This window comes from Tinamus guttatus, unplaced genomic scaffold (assembly GCF_059628265.1).
Source record: "Tinamus guttatus ecotype Peru unplaced genomic scaffold, ASM5962826v1 Tinamus_guttatus_pri_ptg000659l, whole genome shotgun sequence".
NCBI lineage: Eukaryota > Metazoa > Chordata > Aves > Tinamiformes > Tinamidae > Tinamus > Tinamus guttatus.
Window position 1 is genome coordinate 1,573,171 of NW_028289193.1, and position 16,053 is coordinate 1,589,223.

A 16,053-nucleotide genomic window follows, 5' to 3' on the forward strand; every position below is an offset into this window, starting at 1 on the left:
TATTCTTTTTGTTTGTTATATCTTAATCTCTAATATTCTGTACAAGCAAGTGCATACATGATTAAGATACAGATGTGAAGACACCCGTCCTAATATGAGTCAGCTCTTTTGAAGCCAAACAATACAAATTATCCTCTTTTTATATTTATTAGAGTGTGCACATCAGTTTTAAAACCACACAAGATGGACTGTGGGACAAAAGACTTCCTTCTTTCCTCAACAGTAAGGCTGTGTTCGTAGGATCCTTCGAAGCAGTATGGATTTATACATACTATCCAAACAGAAGCTTTTTCAAAGATGATGACAAAAAGTGAATCCTAACAAACTTCATCTTGGGAAACTCGCTATTGTAATTAAGTCTACAGGGATTTTTCTTTGCACATCTACTGATCTATGCAGATATTAAGTGTGTGCATATGGAGAGTGTCTACCTGTCCAAGTCGCACAGACATTACCTACAGTATTTGGGCAGCTTAGATTTCTCTCCTGACTGGTAACTGAGCATGTGTCCATCCAGGTATTTAGAACATTTATCACTGCTATGGCTATTGCCTTCTGTACCATGGTAGCAGGAAAACAAATTCCAGAGACACAATCTGGCTTTTATAAATGTTTTGGAGCGCTGCTCCAGCATGACTTTAACACTCCCTTCAGGTCAGGACTGCAGTCATGCATTTAGTGAAAGGTAGGGGTATAAAACTCACGTGGAGGATTTCTGCTCTCGGTTCCGTCAGCCACTTAACTTTCATAGATACAAAAATTCAAGAGGAAGAAAGGTCAAAAATTAAGGGAAAGATTCCATTCTTTTTACGTAGGCCATCTTGGATAATTCTTGACAAATAGCAGGTGCTGGAAAATTACTATTCCTGGTTTCAACGAGACGATGTACAACCCAAATACCTTGATTGTGGCTCTAGGGCTGGAAAATTACCTTCTCAGATAGCAGCCTTTCTACTCCTTGGATTGGTTTCCACTGTAGGACAACCTATGAGTGACTGCCTTGCTCTTCCCCTTCACCTCCAGTTTTTGTAGTCCTCAGAAATGATGTTTTTGGTGGACTGTTACATGAAACAGACAGCAAGAAGTGCAGGTGCAAGAAGTCGGCCCAGGTCCCTAAAGCACCGTCCTGAGTCAGATGCAGGAGGGGGGAAAAATATAGTTGCAAGATGAGTGGTGGGGCATGCAGAACGATGCATCATGCTGCTTCCAGAATATTGACCTCTCTACATTATTTATCTATCTATCTCTGGGATTTCTCTATCATGGAAAACACACTTCTCTATCATCATTTCTCTATCATGGAGAACACACCAATGAAGGGAAGGGAAGGAAAGGGAAGGGAAGGGAAGGGAAGGGAAGGGAAGGGAAGGGATGAAAGAAACCCTTTATATTTAACTGTCTAATTGCAGCACAGGGTCTAAAGCCAGTGACATATGTTGGGGGAACCTTTTTCCCCCCTGTACTGCGTCTATCAGATAACAGTGCTTTCACCTTGCCCCCAGACTCAGATTATGTAAATATTTAGCACTGAAAAATAAACGGGAACGTCACACTAACAAATTGTTGTACTACAGTGGTGCTGGAAGAAGCCCAAGTTCCACCTTTCCATCTGCAGCAGCAGCGAAACAGATTTTCAGGGCTATGAGGGCAATGACACGGAATCTCCGATGTAAAATATATAATGGTGTTTAATGTCGCACCTGGACAAGGTGATTTTGAAGCGGCTTTTTTTTTTCCCAACAGTCGTTTGTTGGTCTGTGTTTTGGTGCCCCAGTTTGAGAATTACAAAAAGAGCAGGGTGGAGGCAAAAGGGAATAATCCCAGTGTCAGGGAGTCTCAACTGGGTTCAGGGAAAGAAAAGAGAAGAGGCTTCGAAGCAGGAACAGGTTAGCAGATCTGGAGAAGCAGAGCTGCTAGGAGAACTGTTACCAGCCCTACAAGTAGCAATTAGATGACTTTGCAGGGATATTCAAAGCACATATTTTCACTTCTGAGAAGGATCTGAAAAGGGGAAATCAGAAAATTTCTAGTGTATGGAGTACTCTCTAGTGCACTTCAGTTACCTATTTCCTGTTTATTTCCCACTTGAAGAATCACATCCCAAGAACATAATGTAATTTTTAAAAACTTACATTTATGACCATTCCATTTAAAATGTTTTGTTGAAAAACACAAAAAACAAATGGAATGCTGTAAACAGATTTAAGTCAGCCACAAAAAACATTCTGACAGATGTTAGCATCTGTGAACGGGGATCTTTATGGCAGCCCTCTCCAACGTGGGCTTTTTTCAAAAAACAAAACCTCCACTGTTTTATTTTTAAATATGCCTTACAAAACGTAAGCCGAGTTCTGCTCACCACAAGCATGACTTCTCGACACACCAGTGCACCTACCTGAAATGCCAGTTGGAGCACCTGACACTCAACTTTTACTGGTGAATGCTGCCAGACAGGTTGACACGCTGGCTGCTTTGCAGTCAGGTAAGGAGTGAGCAGTGTTAGGTGAAGAAAGAGAGGAAAAAGGAAACGCTCTTTTGAAATGAATCAGTCCTGCAGGATTACTGCTTGCCAATAAAACCTTTTTACATGGAATTACCTAGGCAGGGAGTACACAGAAGTTTGCAGTAACTTGCACCATGAATCCCAGCTACTGGCTGCAGTGTTTCTGTGGCCTTATTCAAAAATAGGAGTGCTACTTTCCCCACGCAGCCATTTCTTGCAGCCACTCAAACAAACGCTTGGCTGTTCTACATATTTGCTTCCCCCAGGGTCCTGCTCGCATGGTAGCTGGCCTGTCTGTTTCCCTACGATCTGGCAAACAGCAAACAAAATAGAGAGTAAAACCAAAAGACCAAGACCAAGAGAGGAGGGGGGAGCCTGATTACATTATTTTTGAAAGTAAATGCGGTGCCTTCCCTTTGATCTTGGTATAGAATATTATTGTGGGCCACAGTGCTAACATTCAGGTGGGAAGTAGGTCAAAGCAATATGCCAAGAGAAGCGAGTGGAAAGTTTCTTTCCTCACCCACAGAGATTTTAGAATGTGTATTCACAGCCCTCGCTAGCATTGTCTTCCTTTAGAACTGCTTAGCTTTTCTTTCTTCATAGACAACACCCTTCTCTCTCCAGCTTCCTAACCCAAATCTTTTGAGCCTCCTGACTGGTTTAACTGCCTAATCGTGCTAAAAAATGTGTCTGTTTTAGTTTCAGCAGCTACCACACAATGATCCCTCTCCTTTAAGGAATAAAACTGACCAACGCTATTTTTTGCTGAACTCACGTGGCCCACTCAAAACAAACAGATACTGGCAAAAGCAAAATCCAAATTATACACTGCTTTATCCCTGGAACACAAAGTACAAGGTCGACACAGTGAGTCAGACACCTCAACGCCAGAAAGCTCCACAGGTTGACAGGAGCCTTTTGGTGCATGTAGAGTCAGGGCTCTTTCCAAAGAGTCAAAATATTCACTTTTAGACAAAAATACGTTGGATCATGTGTAAAAGTCTCTCTGATGAGAGGGGAAAAGGCAGCAAAAAGTATACCAGGAATGCTGGGAAGGGGCAGATAGTCATGGCAAGTTGTATTTCCTATCTTTTTTTTTTCTCCTTGAAACTCTTAGCATGAAAAGTTCATTTGTGAGAACACTTGATTGCTGAGGGAAAAAGCAAATGATTTGACAATAACATGGGGAATGTGAGAATAATTTAAGGATGACAGAAGCTGGAGAACATTTTGATCTCTGTAATGGTCTTTCATCATCCTAAGAAAGCAGACTTCAACTAAATAGACTTTAAAACATCATATTGTCTTGCAGCATTCTATACATTTATCTTTACAAGCTATAGGGGCTAGATACAGGTAATTTCTAGCACTTTACCCCACTTTAAATAATTCAATAAATCAATTTCCCAAGGTTTCTCCCACAATTTGCCAGTCTCCTTCTAGAAACTGGATGCCTCGAACAAAACACATCACTTACTTTCGCTGTTCCATATTTAATTTCAAGCCTCTTTCATTCTACTGTGCTTTTATGCTTTGCTTGGCAACTACATCTAAGCTATTGTGGAGTGTTATAAGAAACGACACGCAATGAAACAGTCCGTCTAAAATACAAACAAATTAACTATTCATCTGCCTTGTAACTAATTGGAAAATTTTGTTCCCAAATCAATGGATTCTCTCACTCACTCCACCTCCCAAAACACAAGTGTTGTTCTCATGGCAGTTGTGTTTTACAGAAAGTAGCTTACAATTTGCTTTACAAAAGAGCAGTCCTTTAGGGGGTTCAGAGCACTGCCAGGAGGTGCTGGACCTATTCACTCCCTATCAGGTGGCAGGGTATTTTCCATGGATGACGGGATCTCACACGGATGCTCCTCAGCCACGAGCACGGCAGGTGATGAAGCGGCACTCGGTGTTCACCAACCCTCCCTCTTTCAAAGAGCTGCTCCCTCCTTTTCAAAACAAGATCATGGGCTGATTTTTCTCATCGGAGAAGGCAGATCCAAAGCACAGGTTGGGAGCTGAGAATGGCAAGCTCGCTTTCTGAGCTGGAACATCTATAAAATCTGAGGTACTCCCAAGATTTAAGAACTGCACAGGAGATTACCCCTGACTGCATGCACTCAGAAGCAAAGGACCTTCCTGTTTTAATTCTAGTTCTCTTTCAAGTTGGATTAAGAAATGCCATCTTGAGCTTTCTGTTAGCTTCCCCACTGCTGTCAACCAACTACCTGGATCTCTGGGATTTCAAGTTAGGTAGCAGCTGGGATGAGGAGCTTAAAGGGAGACGTGGAGAGGAGGCTGCCCTTGGAACTGGCTAGGACTGAGGAGGTAACATCAGTTTGAATTAGAGGCTGCCACCTGGGCTGGCTTGAGCACCTGTAGCCCCCTGAAAGGAAAATCTGGACACCCAGAACAACCCCGTCGTCTGGAGCTCCAGGAGCACTGGGAGCTGATTGCACTGGTGCTGATCGATAAAGGACCTTCCCTGGTGGTTTTATAATAGTGAGAAATAGCTAATCGACATAAAAGCAATGAGTCCACACAACAAAAGGTATCAACTGCTTTTCAAAAACTAGTTTAAGTTAAACTCAACTCCATATATGTAAATGATTTTTTTATAAAATAACAGTGACAAGGGTGTTATTAATTAATTTTCTGTGGGTGACTGGCTATGCATTTTAGGAAATAACCCTCCTAAGTGCATGGGGAGGCAGATCACTGACCCATCACTGCTGTAAGTTATCCAGTGGGACACGAGGCAGCACGAGCCGGGAGAATTCCAGGATTTCCAACACTCGGGAAGAGGGCCGTGTACGCATGTTATTGCCAGCAGCAGGGAGTTTGGAGGAACTCGGATCCTCCTTGTCTTTGAGGAATCCCTTTAAAGCCTAGCAGGTCCATGCTGCAAGGACCTATAGAATTCTCAGCGCAGCCCTTCCTTAAAGTAACTGGGGGCCATAAACAGCAAAGGAATTGCAAATCTCCTCATATTCTGCAGAGCCGTACTGGGAACCCCGAACGAAGGCTGGAACTGACTGCGGTAACGGACCTGAGTGATTCTGCCTCGACAGAACCAGAGCTAGCACAAGCCTGAAGGAAGGGCTCAGGAACCCCCACGGCAGCCTTAACCCCAGAGCTGCTGACAAAGGCTCTGCAATCAGCCTTTGGCCTCAAACCTGGAGGAATGAAAGGAAAAGGAAAGGACTCGACAGGGCTGCTCGGAGGGAGAACTGCCTGGCATGTCTTTCCTGCTTTATTTTCTCCACCTCTGCATATACTCCCCTTCTGTCTCCAAAGAGCACTCTGTGAGCACAAGTTACTCGCAGAGCACATTGGAGGCTGAACTAGGTAAATGGGAAGTGGTTCATGTACCAGTAATCGGAGACTCTCAAGTAATAGTAAACATCCACAGTCATCGATGGTTTTAAATTAACTTCCCCCTAATTCGTTTTCCACCTTTTGTCATCTGTTGCTACAACCCATGAGCTGCAGGCAGGAACACAAGGCCTTCCCTTCTCTGGGAACTGTAAATCACAGTAACATGACTGAAAAAATGCACCATCACCATCAGGAGCCTTCACTTCGTGGCGTGTGCTTAGCCCTGCTGAAAGAGGACTAAGGACAGCAGGGCCAGATTCCCTCCTTGGGTTTCTCACCTGCCACAGCCTCACCAGCAGAATTCCCAGGTATCTCTTTACTCACCTAACCCTGGGGTGGTGTGGGTTTGTGATGGATGCCGCATGAGCAGACTGGTTTTCTTGAGCCTGGCATGTGAGAGCTTCTCTGGCGGGCAAGCAGTAGACCCTCTGGACAGCCACCCGCACCTGCACGTCCCGCCAGCCCGCGGCTCCCTGGCTTTCCACCATTTCCAGCAGGGAGTCGTTAACGGCACTGAGGGCCAAGGGCTGCTCTTTGGAACCACACTTGGTGCTGGTCTGGGTGCTCCCTGCGGCACGCGCAACCTGCGGAAGGAAAAGTCACGGACAGAAACATTTCATGGGGCTCCGAAATCATGTACCACCGAAGAGTAAAACTTCAACACCAAAAATGACCCCCAAGGAGGGGTAGTTTCAAAATACTATATATAAATGAACCTACATACTAACGTCCCACATTTATTGGGATTTTTAACGAACGCTCGTGAGAGTTCAGCACTTGGTGCTCTCCTGTGTGAAACTGCTGCCCTGGACTGAACTAAATGAAACTGTGAGAAACAGGGGCTACGCCAGGAAGAAAGCAGCACTTATTGGCACTTCTCATTTTTCTCCTTGACCAGGGTTTCCTTTTTACTTCAAAGATAGTCTGAAGCTTCCTTCCCTGAAAAGGGGAAAATCCATGTTCAATGCTCCAGCCTTCAGATGGAGCTGAAAGTAGACAGGTGCCTGGTTTTATAGGATAGTAATTTAATTTAGTCTCTCAACTTACAAGTTTCAAAACAAAAGAATCAGACGATTAATGAAAAGTAGAAAACCTTACTCTCTTCCTATTCTTTTGCTATTTCCACAAATAAATTCTATGAATAGAATTATGATATGTATTGCCTTAGTTTATTATTCATCATTTTTCATTTCTAAAAAATCTCTCCTTTAGTAAAATTGGTATCACATGGTCTATCACATAGGCTCCTTCCCAACCCAGGCCAAACTTCCATCTCCACAGTGAATCCTGTTTGTTCCAAAAGCTGGGTGCCAAGAAGAGTTCTGAGAGGAATGGAGAGCTTGGCACAACCTCTGTGCACCAGTTCAGAAGGACATTTACAGCATTTAAAAGAAAATGCTGGTGCTGTGTATGCGGCCTCTTGTCCACAAAGCTGTTACAACTGACTTGTCCACAGAGTTTCAGCGAAGGGGTTTTGTTTGGTAGGAAATAGGAGTTGAACCAGTAATTTACACTGGCTGCGGCATACCAAAGTAGAAGCCGTTTAAAAGGTTGCAGAAATAAGGTTAGGCTTGATTTATTTAACCGTATAATTCCCAGGTCTACAGGGAGAACTACCTTTAAGGTAAACAGAAAATGTTGAGACTCAATATTGTTCATTAAACACTTGGGCCAAACTTCTCCAACACAAAGAATAATTTTGGGTGGCCAACATAAAACCTTTACAAGACCTTTAGTTTCAGAAAGTGCTGGCACAGAGAATCACAAAACACCTCAGCTCGCACAACCACAGTTAAAGACATTCACAGTCAATAGTAACTTTAACATAAACAAAGTCACAATAGGGAAAATTGGAAACAAGGAGACACTTAAGGTGGGGGGTCACCAACTGATACCTTAAAGAAGGGACGGAATAGGAAATGAATTAGGAAATGCGAATTGAAATGGAATATCTATTAAAAATAATAACTTGTGTCAGTTAATAGAAAAGGGATTTTCTTTCAAATAAAACTCAGCTATTCATCTGCAAAGAATAAGAGGAAAAAATGAAAAAAAAAAGCTAGAATTACTGCTTAGCACGGTAGTGAGACTTCAGCAAAATAACTTCACAGCAGTCCAGCATCTGGATGGGCCAAAAGCCTGTGCTAAGAAAATATTATTTAAATAAACATCACATTATTCAGCTATGGCTAAATGAAAGGGGAAACTGAGCAGGTCAGTCATTTAGAATTTTTATTATGATTTTCAAACATCTGCTCACTAACTTCTTATAAAATGCTCAAACAAAATGAACCTCACCTGGTTTTCTGAAGATTCCTGGAGTCGATCATCAGGGTCATTTAACCTAAATGCATGTGCCAAAGATACAATATTCTTCCTAATAAGCTGCTTTGCAGAGCCATGTGTCTTCTCTTTGCCCTCTACGCATTCACCACGTAGCACCTTCTGACTGAAGTAGGTGTTCATGATGACAGGAACGTTTGTGTTCCGGAGAAGTAGCTTTTGCCTGCAGAAACAAAATTTAAACATGGCATCAAATGCATTACCAGTCACACAGGAGCGAAGCCCCTTTTACAAGCAGGCCTGGTGGGGCACTTCTCCCTTCTTGCTCCGTGCAAAGCCCCTGCTGACACCTCCTGGGGCCCCTCGTGCCCGCACTGCAGGTCCCTGCACATCCCCAGCCACGGACGATTCCCATTCCGCCTCCGCGCTGCCCCGGCCGGGGCCGCTCCGGCCTCTCTGCCCTCCCACCTTTATCTGAAAGCAAAATTTTACACTTTTCCTAGGATATATTGCACATTATTTTGCCTCAAAACCTCTTTCCTGCGTGTTGCTGTTATGAACTTGCTCTCTAAGACATCGTTTTGGTTTCTGGTGCCAATGTAAATTCCCACACGCGGGAATTTCTTGCCCAGCTGATTAAGGTAATGCTCGGGGAATCACTAAACACACAATCAGCTAAAGGTAAAGCATGCCCAGATGTTCATTTTTTTCTTTCACATTAATACCACAATATATATAGAAATACACATTTTATATTCAATGGATACAAATCTAATGAAGTTAACAAAAACAATCTGCAATTCCATTTTCCAGAGATGATCAAAAGAGAAATGAAATCCACTTAGTGTGTTTATTGCAGGCTGTGTTTTTCTACTATCAGATTTGTATCGTTTGGGAGTAAAACAAGGTCTCCCGCCCTGGCAGCAAAACTGAGCTGACCTGAGTTCAGAAGTGTCCTCAGGACTCGAGTCTCCAGATTTGCTGAGCACTCATTTTATGATGACAAAGCAAGTGCTCATATCTATGACATTACTTGTTAAAATGCAACCACACCAAGTGAAACAACACAAAAACTTAAAAATTATTTATTTATGATCTCGACCAGACTACCGTTGCAATATGGGTTCGTAACAAGCTGCTTTACTCTCTGCACAGGGGACAGCTGAATGGAAGTTAATGCAGATATATTTTCAAAACAGTAAGAACAGCTGCAACACGCGATTAATATAAATAATTAATAATTAATATAAATCCTAGGTATTTTTTACTTAGAAAAATAACGTAAGAAAACGGGAAATAGTTCTCTGCATTTCAGAAAAAAAATATCAATTAAAAAATATAAATTAAAAATAACCTTGAAACTTAAAAGTATAACTCATACACATACACATATAAGAAGTTCTATTTCTTTCTAACTGTGATATTCACAGAAATCATGATTTGAAAAAACAGCAACAATTTCACAGACAGTGACAGCATGGAACTGAGCAGTGAATTCACCACGATGCCCTCCTGCCCTGGGAGCTCCTGGGGTCTGGGTGAGCAGCTCTTCCTTTAGGGCCACAGGTAGGGAATTAAGTGACGATTAAGAAACGTATGACAGGAGCTCACAAGGCTACCAAATAACTATGGGCTGATCATTTTCTTCACTACAGGATTAAACCGAGGAAGCAGTGCTTTTCTTTTCCTTCCTTTTTTAACGCTTTTTTTTCTCCCGGATTTCATGGACTATACATCTTTTAGATATTAAACAAGTGGCTACTGAACCATAAATCTCCGAACAGAATGGTTTCAAATCTGTTAAATATACAGTTCATTAAAAATGAACTTATGCAATAACATTATTTTTATGTCAGCAAAGCAAGACATCTCTGATCTTATAAGCTTTTTATGTCCAAACTGTCATTACCCCTTCTCCCTGAAGAATAAAAATGTATATTCAGCTTGCAGTGAACCTCAGAACAGCTGGGGCTGCCCTTGCATGCAGATCCGCAGTGAAAACGTTAGCACCTACTTTCTGGAGACTTCTGCACTCAGACCCAAAGTAAACAGGAAATCTCTCTGAGCACGAGTCTGCCACGTCACTGATGTCAAAAGAATGTTTGCTTGATCTAAATCATCGCGTTTGCTAAAAACACTGACGTTAATAGCAAATCGTTTTCAGGAACTCTGAGGTTTATGGTTTTATTTTTATTTTATTTTTGTTTTCCTGCTGCACATACGTGACCAACTTTTTTTTCCTTTTTTTTTAAATTCTTTTTTAAAGCCAGGTAGGTTTTACTGATTACAAATTACGTGTACCATGGTTTTGCTATGCCTATGCATTCCATGCCTTGATTACTTTTATAACCACCAAGAGCTTTCTCTGCTCTGTTTTACGTGGGTAATACTGTAACGACTAGTCAGCATTTCTGCAAAGGAAGAAAAAAAAAAGACAGATAAACACACTTTTAGGAAAAGTCCTCCATTTCTTACTTGCAATATTAGTTCCCTAAAAACACATTCCCTAATGGATCACTTTTTCTAGACCTGCATACCACAGACTTAGCAGTCACTCAGTCAGTGGAACAGAGCAGTCTACTTACTTATTTTTTTCCTACTTCCCAATGGTCAGTTTGCTCCCAAGGAAATGAAAATAACCAGCAATAAATAGAAACAGCAACCAAGTAAAATGAAAGAAGAAAGAAGCTTATAATAAGCTTCTTTTTTTTATATATAGGTGGATCCCTAAATGGAATATTATATATATATATGTTCCCCTCAAAGAATCACAACTATCATCATTTTTTTTTAAGTGAGAAAGCCAGCTAAATACTTTCTGAGTCTTGGAAACTAAGCAAAACAAAACCAAAGTATTTCCAAGAGAACATGTTCAACAGAAACTGCAAAGAGCCACAAGAGAATGTAAATAAGGCAAACACACTTTAAAAATCACTAAAATATACACCAATTTAAATGCAGTGAAATGATCAAAGTTGCTTTTCTCTATTTTTTTTCACTGTAGAAATACAGCGAAATTTCCTCAAAGATAATATAAGCTAAAAATTAAATGATACAAACATCCTACAAAAATAAGGAGGAGCACCTCATGGACAACCTCTCCACAAAAGGAGAAAGCCTGAGCTCCAAGACACTGCTGAGTTTTTCCTTGACTATTCCACTAATGAGACCTAAGTCACCAAAGCAGGGCATAAGCCATTTTCAGCCCTGGAGTATCAGAATATAAGAATTAATTGAACTAATACACCCCCCTTTCTAGAAATTCTTCTTAATATTGCTCAGCTCAAACTAACTCTGCAGGACAGGGTTTTTGATCATCTCCACTATAAAAAACTTTGAAATGCCACTGTGAGATGTCCATGACCTCTCTGCGATGAAAGCAGTTGGGACAGGAGAAAACACAAGCACTTAATTATTTTTGCCAGCTTCGAAGATACAGAGTCAGACAAAGAAAGCTGGGGCAGGTATCGCCCAAGCACTTGAGGCACCAGAGCCGGTCACAGGAGCCTTCCCAATCCATCCAGGTAGGCCTATTTCTTCGTCCAGTTCAACACTGTGGAATCAAGGGCAGACAGAGCAAGCAGATGTTGTTACCTAATGCATTGAATGGGGGAGAAGAGACCTCCTTGGGTCTTTGTGCATTGCTATATATTCTCTGTGTGCTGTGTTCATGGAATGGGGCCTCTAGTAAAATATTTCTCCTATAGGAAAACAAAATGACTGCAAAGAGATTCCAAGACGGCTTTGAGTTTTCTAGCACACTTAACATAAGTATTGACAGGACTTCCAGGATCTCTCTCAATTTTCTTCTAACTGCCTCCTGCATTTAAGTGTTACTTTCAGAGAGTCAGAAGGAGACATCATATTATTAACCAAATCATATGGAATCAATGAGATGAGAATAAAGTGCACACACAGTCTTAAAAGAATTCCTCTCCCCGCTTCCTCTTGCTCAGCAGAGCGTATTCCAAGCGGGACTAGCTCCCATGACTGCCTTTAGAGGAAAGGTCAGTAGCAACGACCTGACGTGGAGGCTGTGAACTCCTTACACTGCAGGACAGTATTTTTTTCTTGTATTTGACTTCACGGACAATCAACAGTTGCCGCAAGCGGTCACATGGCCAAGTGGCATGAGGCAAGAGGTTATTTGCTCCCTTTCCAGCAGCAGCAGCAGCTTCCCTCTCGCGGGACGCGGCGGCCTCCCTTCCTCCCCTCACGCTGAGGGCCGCGCGGCGGCCCGAGCGCCGGGCAGGGCTGCCCTCCTTCCTGTGGAGCCGGGAGGGCCCGCGGGACCCGGCGCAGGCCCGAGGAGCCGCGGGGCGGCCCGGGCAGGGTCTGTGCCCACGGGCAGGGTCTGCGCCCGCCGCGCAGGCCCAGGCCGCCGCGCTGGCGCTGTCCGCGCGCCGGCAGCGACGAGCGCCCGGGCTACGGCAGCAGCCAACACACAAACCACAGGCTTCCGCCGGCTCGCGCTGACATCAAGCAGCGCGGCTGGTTCGTGAACTCGAGATGACTTTGGAACACTTTGAATTTGAGAACGTTTTTTTTGTTGTTGTTGTTTGCTTACGTTGAGTATTTTATTTGGGTTCTTTCTTTTACAAAGTGCTGATCTTTTTCTGAAAAGGGCACGGTACTAATTGTGCTCTTGGAACACTTCTGTTCCAAGTGCATCTTGTAGGTTGTTATGAAACAGATTCACTTCAGGCCGCAGGCCCTGCTTCCTGGGTAAAGATTTGCTATCAGCAGAGAGAGCAGCAGTCACACGAGCAGGGTGAGAGCAGGTCCGAAACCAACGCTGCTCCCCAGGGGCACAAGGACCCTTTCCCCACATGCACTCCATCCCTAACTTCCCAGGAATCCCTTCTTTTGCCCAATAGGGAAGAAGCTGCACCGCTTGACCCATGAGAATTTAAAAAATGTTCAAGAAAAAAGTCCCAGATCTTTTTGGTCCAGACCTCTGTCCAGTCTGGACTCAAAGATTCTCTTCCCAATATTTAGCCCAAATCAAAGAGCCATTTGGAAAAGATTGACCTTCTGCCATGTCTAGAGATTACCCAAGTGCAGAACTGCCTGGCTAGCAAGAATTTTGACATGAGCAACATCCATGAGAGCCTTTACTCATCAACGTGTGAGTAATCCCACTGCTCAGTGCGAGTTCCCTCGGTGCCATCCACCATCCCTTGAGTGAGCTGCGTGAATATCGACTAGGCTTATAGGATAACAGTATCATAAACAAAATGCAAAATTTCTTACCCTGCCCCACCTCAAAGATAAAAAACAAAGCACAATAAACTAAACTAAAAACTAAACAAACTAAAACACTACAAGTGATTAATGTACATCTTCTTTATTGTAGTGTAAGTTCTTTCTACAAAACAACATCGTTCTTCTCAACAAAATTATCTGTAAACCTAAGAAATCATTTCAGCAAGAAATTACACTACCCAAAGCCAACATTTAATCACTTTATCACTTTATTAATTTCAAAGTAATCTCATAAACTACCTACTGGCTTGCCGCAGCACTGCCTTTTGAAATATGATGCCCTGCAACATGAAATAAGTTGTATGGAAATGTTCGTGTTTGAGAAGAGCGGCGCTATAAAAAGCAGAGCTCGTGGTTACCATTCTGTGCTATTACCTCACGCTCAGCCCTGCAGCGAGGCAGGGCGTTCCGTGCCTACCAGGAAGGATGTGCAGGTCTTCTGATGTAGGAGAGCACAGGCAGGTATCAAAGCCAATCTCGTCCTGCTCTGGGAAATTACTGTAACACCAGGCCTTAACCAGCCTGGGAAACACGGAAGTTGCGGGAAGCCTGGAGCTCTCCAGGCACTTGCTTCAGCTCTAAGAGAGCACCCGAGGTCTCGACAGCTCTAGACAACACTTGTTCATGACAAAGCTTGCCCTTCAGCACCAGCAAACATAAAACCCTCTCTCAGCCTGCCCTTGCATACGAGCTGCCATGAAAACCTCTTGCGCTCACTAGGCTAACACATTTCAGACAATTTACTGAAAATCTACTCCAACTGTGACGCTGACATGACTTTAATATCTACTGCATGTCAGGCGCAAAGCAAGTTTTTTAAGATTTAAAGTTCTATTAAAAATATGTGCAAAAAAGCTGCGCGCAATACACTATTAAACTAGAAAGCTGTTTTGTAAAAATCCAAAACAACACACACACGATATGAGAGTGTTACAAGTAAGTACGGAGATATAAATATCAAGATTATCTTTTCATGATCGAGATGTTATGAAAGAATTCCCGTCTGCGTGTTCACCCTATATAACACGGTGTCTGCCCAGCCACGAGCTCATTACTCAGCCGCCTGGCTCTGCGAGCTCCCAGTGCTGAACTGCACGTAGGGACCGAGCGGCGGCTCAGGGACGTGCAGGAGGGGCTCTCCGAGGCAAGGGGAGGAAACGAGCAGACTGCAAAAGTTACATCATATTTAAATCCACAGTGAATGCTAGAGACAGCACAGAAATGGCCTGCTGGTGTCAGGTCAAAGGCCCATCTACCCTGTAGTCCACTTTATAGCTGCAAACTTGCAGCGGCTACTTCAGGACGACCACAAAAACATAAGCAAGCATGCAGGGAATCTTCCCAAGAATATTATCCTGTAATAACTTCTAATAACTTTCAGTTTAGGGACTTGCTGAGGCAGAAAGAGTCTCTTTGTAGTTAATAGTTCTTGCTAGATTTTTCTTCTGTGAACTCATGGGTCTGTTTTTTGAGCCCTTGTAAAGGTCTGGCATCTGTGACATCCCGCAGCATCCACAGTCTAATGCTCTACAGCCTAATCGCGCACATGTGAGAAGCCACTTCCTTGTGCTTGTTTTGAATCTGTCACCCGGTGGTTACATGGCTGCCCCCCACTTCTTGCTGTGGAAGGAGCAAGCCCTCCCCCTCTGTGTGCACCTCCTGCTGCACCCCGGCCCAGCCACTTCTTTTTCAAGGTGAAGAGCCCTGCTCACCTTAGTCATTTCTCATGGGGAAGCTGTTCCACACCTCTCCTTGACACACTTCCCTGGTATTTTTCCACTTCTGCTCTGTGTTTTTGAGTTGGGGGACTAAAGCTGCAACCTTGAATTTCTATAGTGACGTAATGATGTTTTTTGGCTCCCTTACTAATAAGCCCTGACACTCGATATATTTTTTTCTGATTTTCTGAAAACTTGGTGAAAAATAAGCTGACATAGTAATAAAACTATCAGAACTCTAAAAACTCATTCCCAAATAGTAACCACCGTTTCATATGTGCACTTAGCATTTACATACAAGAGGAAATCCTTGTAGGAGAGACCGGATGCTCCCTCAGGCCCCAGTTCTAGGGTGCTCTAGGGAAGATGATGATGACAGGGGTATTTCTGCAGGCCATGCTGATATCTGCACATTCACAAACGTCTTCACATACACAGTAGCAAGAACAAATGCTCTTCCCACAACAAAATACAGTATGCAAAGGGACAACATATGCATATGCTCAATTGTCTTTATGTCTTAGATTATTAAATCTAATTATCTTGAAAAAAAAAAAAGACATCAGACTTGTTCTTCTAGTCTTGCCCTCTTCTGGTACTCTGCTCTGTGCATCTTGCATTGGGTTTTGGGCATGACATAGAGCAAGACAAACTTCTGGCCCTACTGAGTGAAACTACTGAGTGAAACACCAAAAGTTCCACAGGAACTTGAGGAAAAATTCCTTACCAGTGAGGGTGCCAGAGCCCTGGAACAGGCTGCCCAGAGAGGTTGTGGAGTCTCCTTCTCTGGAGATCTTCAAACCCGCTTGGACGCAGCCCTGTGCCACGTGCTCTAGGTGACCCTGCGTGTGCAGGGGGTTGGACTAGGTGATCTGTAGAGGTCCCTTCCAACCTGAAGCA

At 43.2% G+C, this 16,053-nt stretch overlaps 1 protein-coding gene across 1 annotated transcript in view; it reads right to left on the reverse strand.

The window, feature by feature from the left end:
• Positions 1-16,053, reverse strand: part of SPIDR (scaffold protein involved in DNA repair) — a 115,012-nt gene that overhangs the window by 56,225 nt on the left and 42,734 nt on the right. The window contains exons 2-3 of the mRNA XM_088536366.1: positions 8,186-8,393; positions 6,212-6,471 (exon numbers count right to left, since the gene is read on the reverse strand). Coding sequence (XP_088392492.1) covers positions 6,212-6,471; positions 8,186-8,393 — 468 coding nt within the window. The remainder of the gene's footprint in view (positions 1-6,211; positions 6,472-8,185; positions 8,394-16,053) is intronic.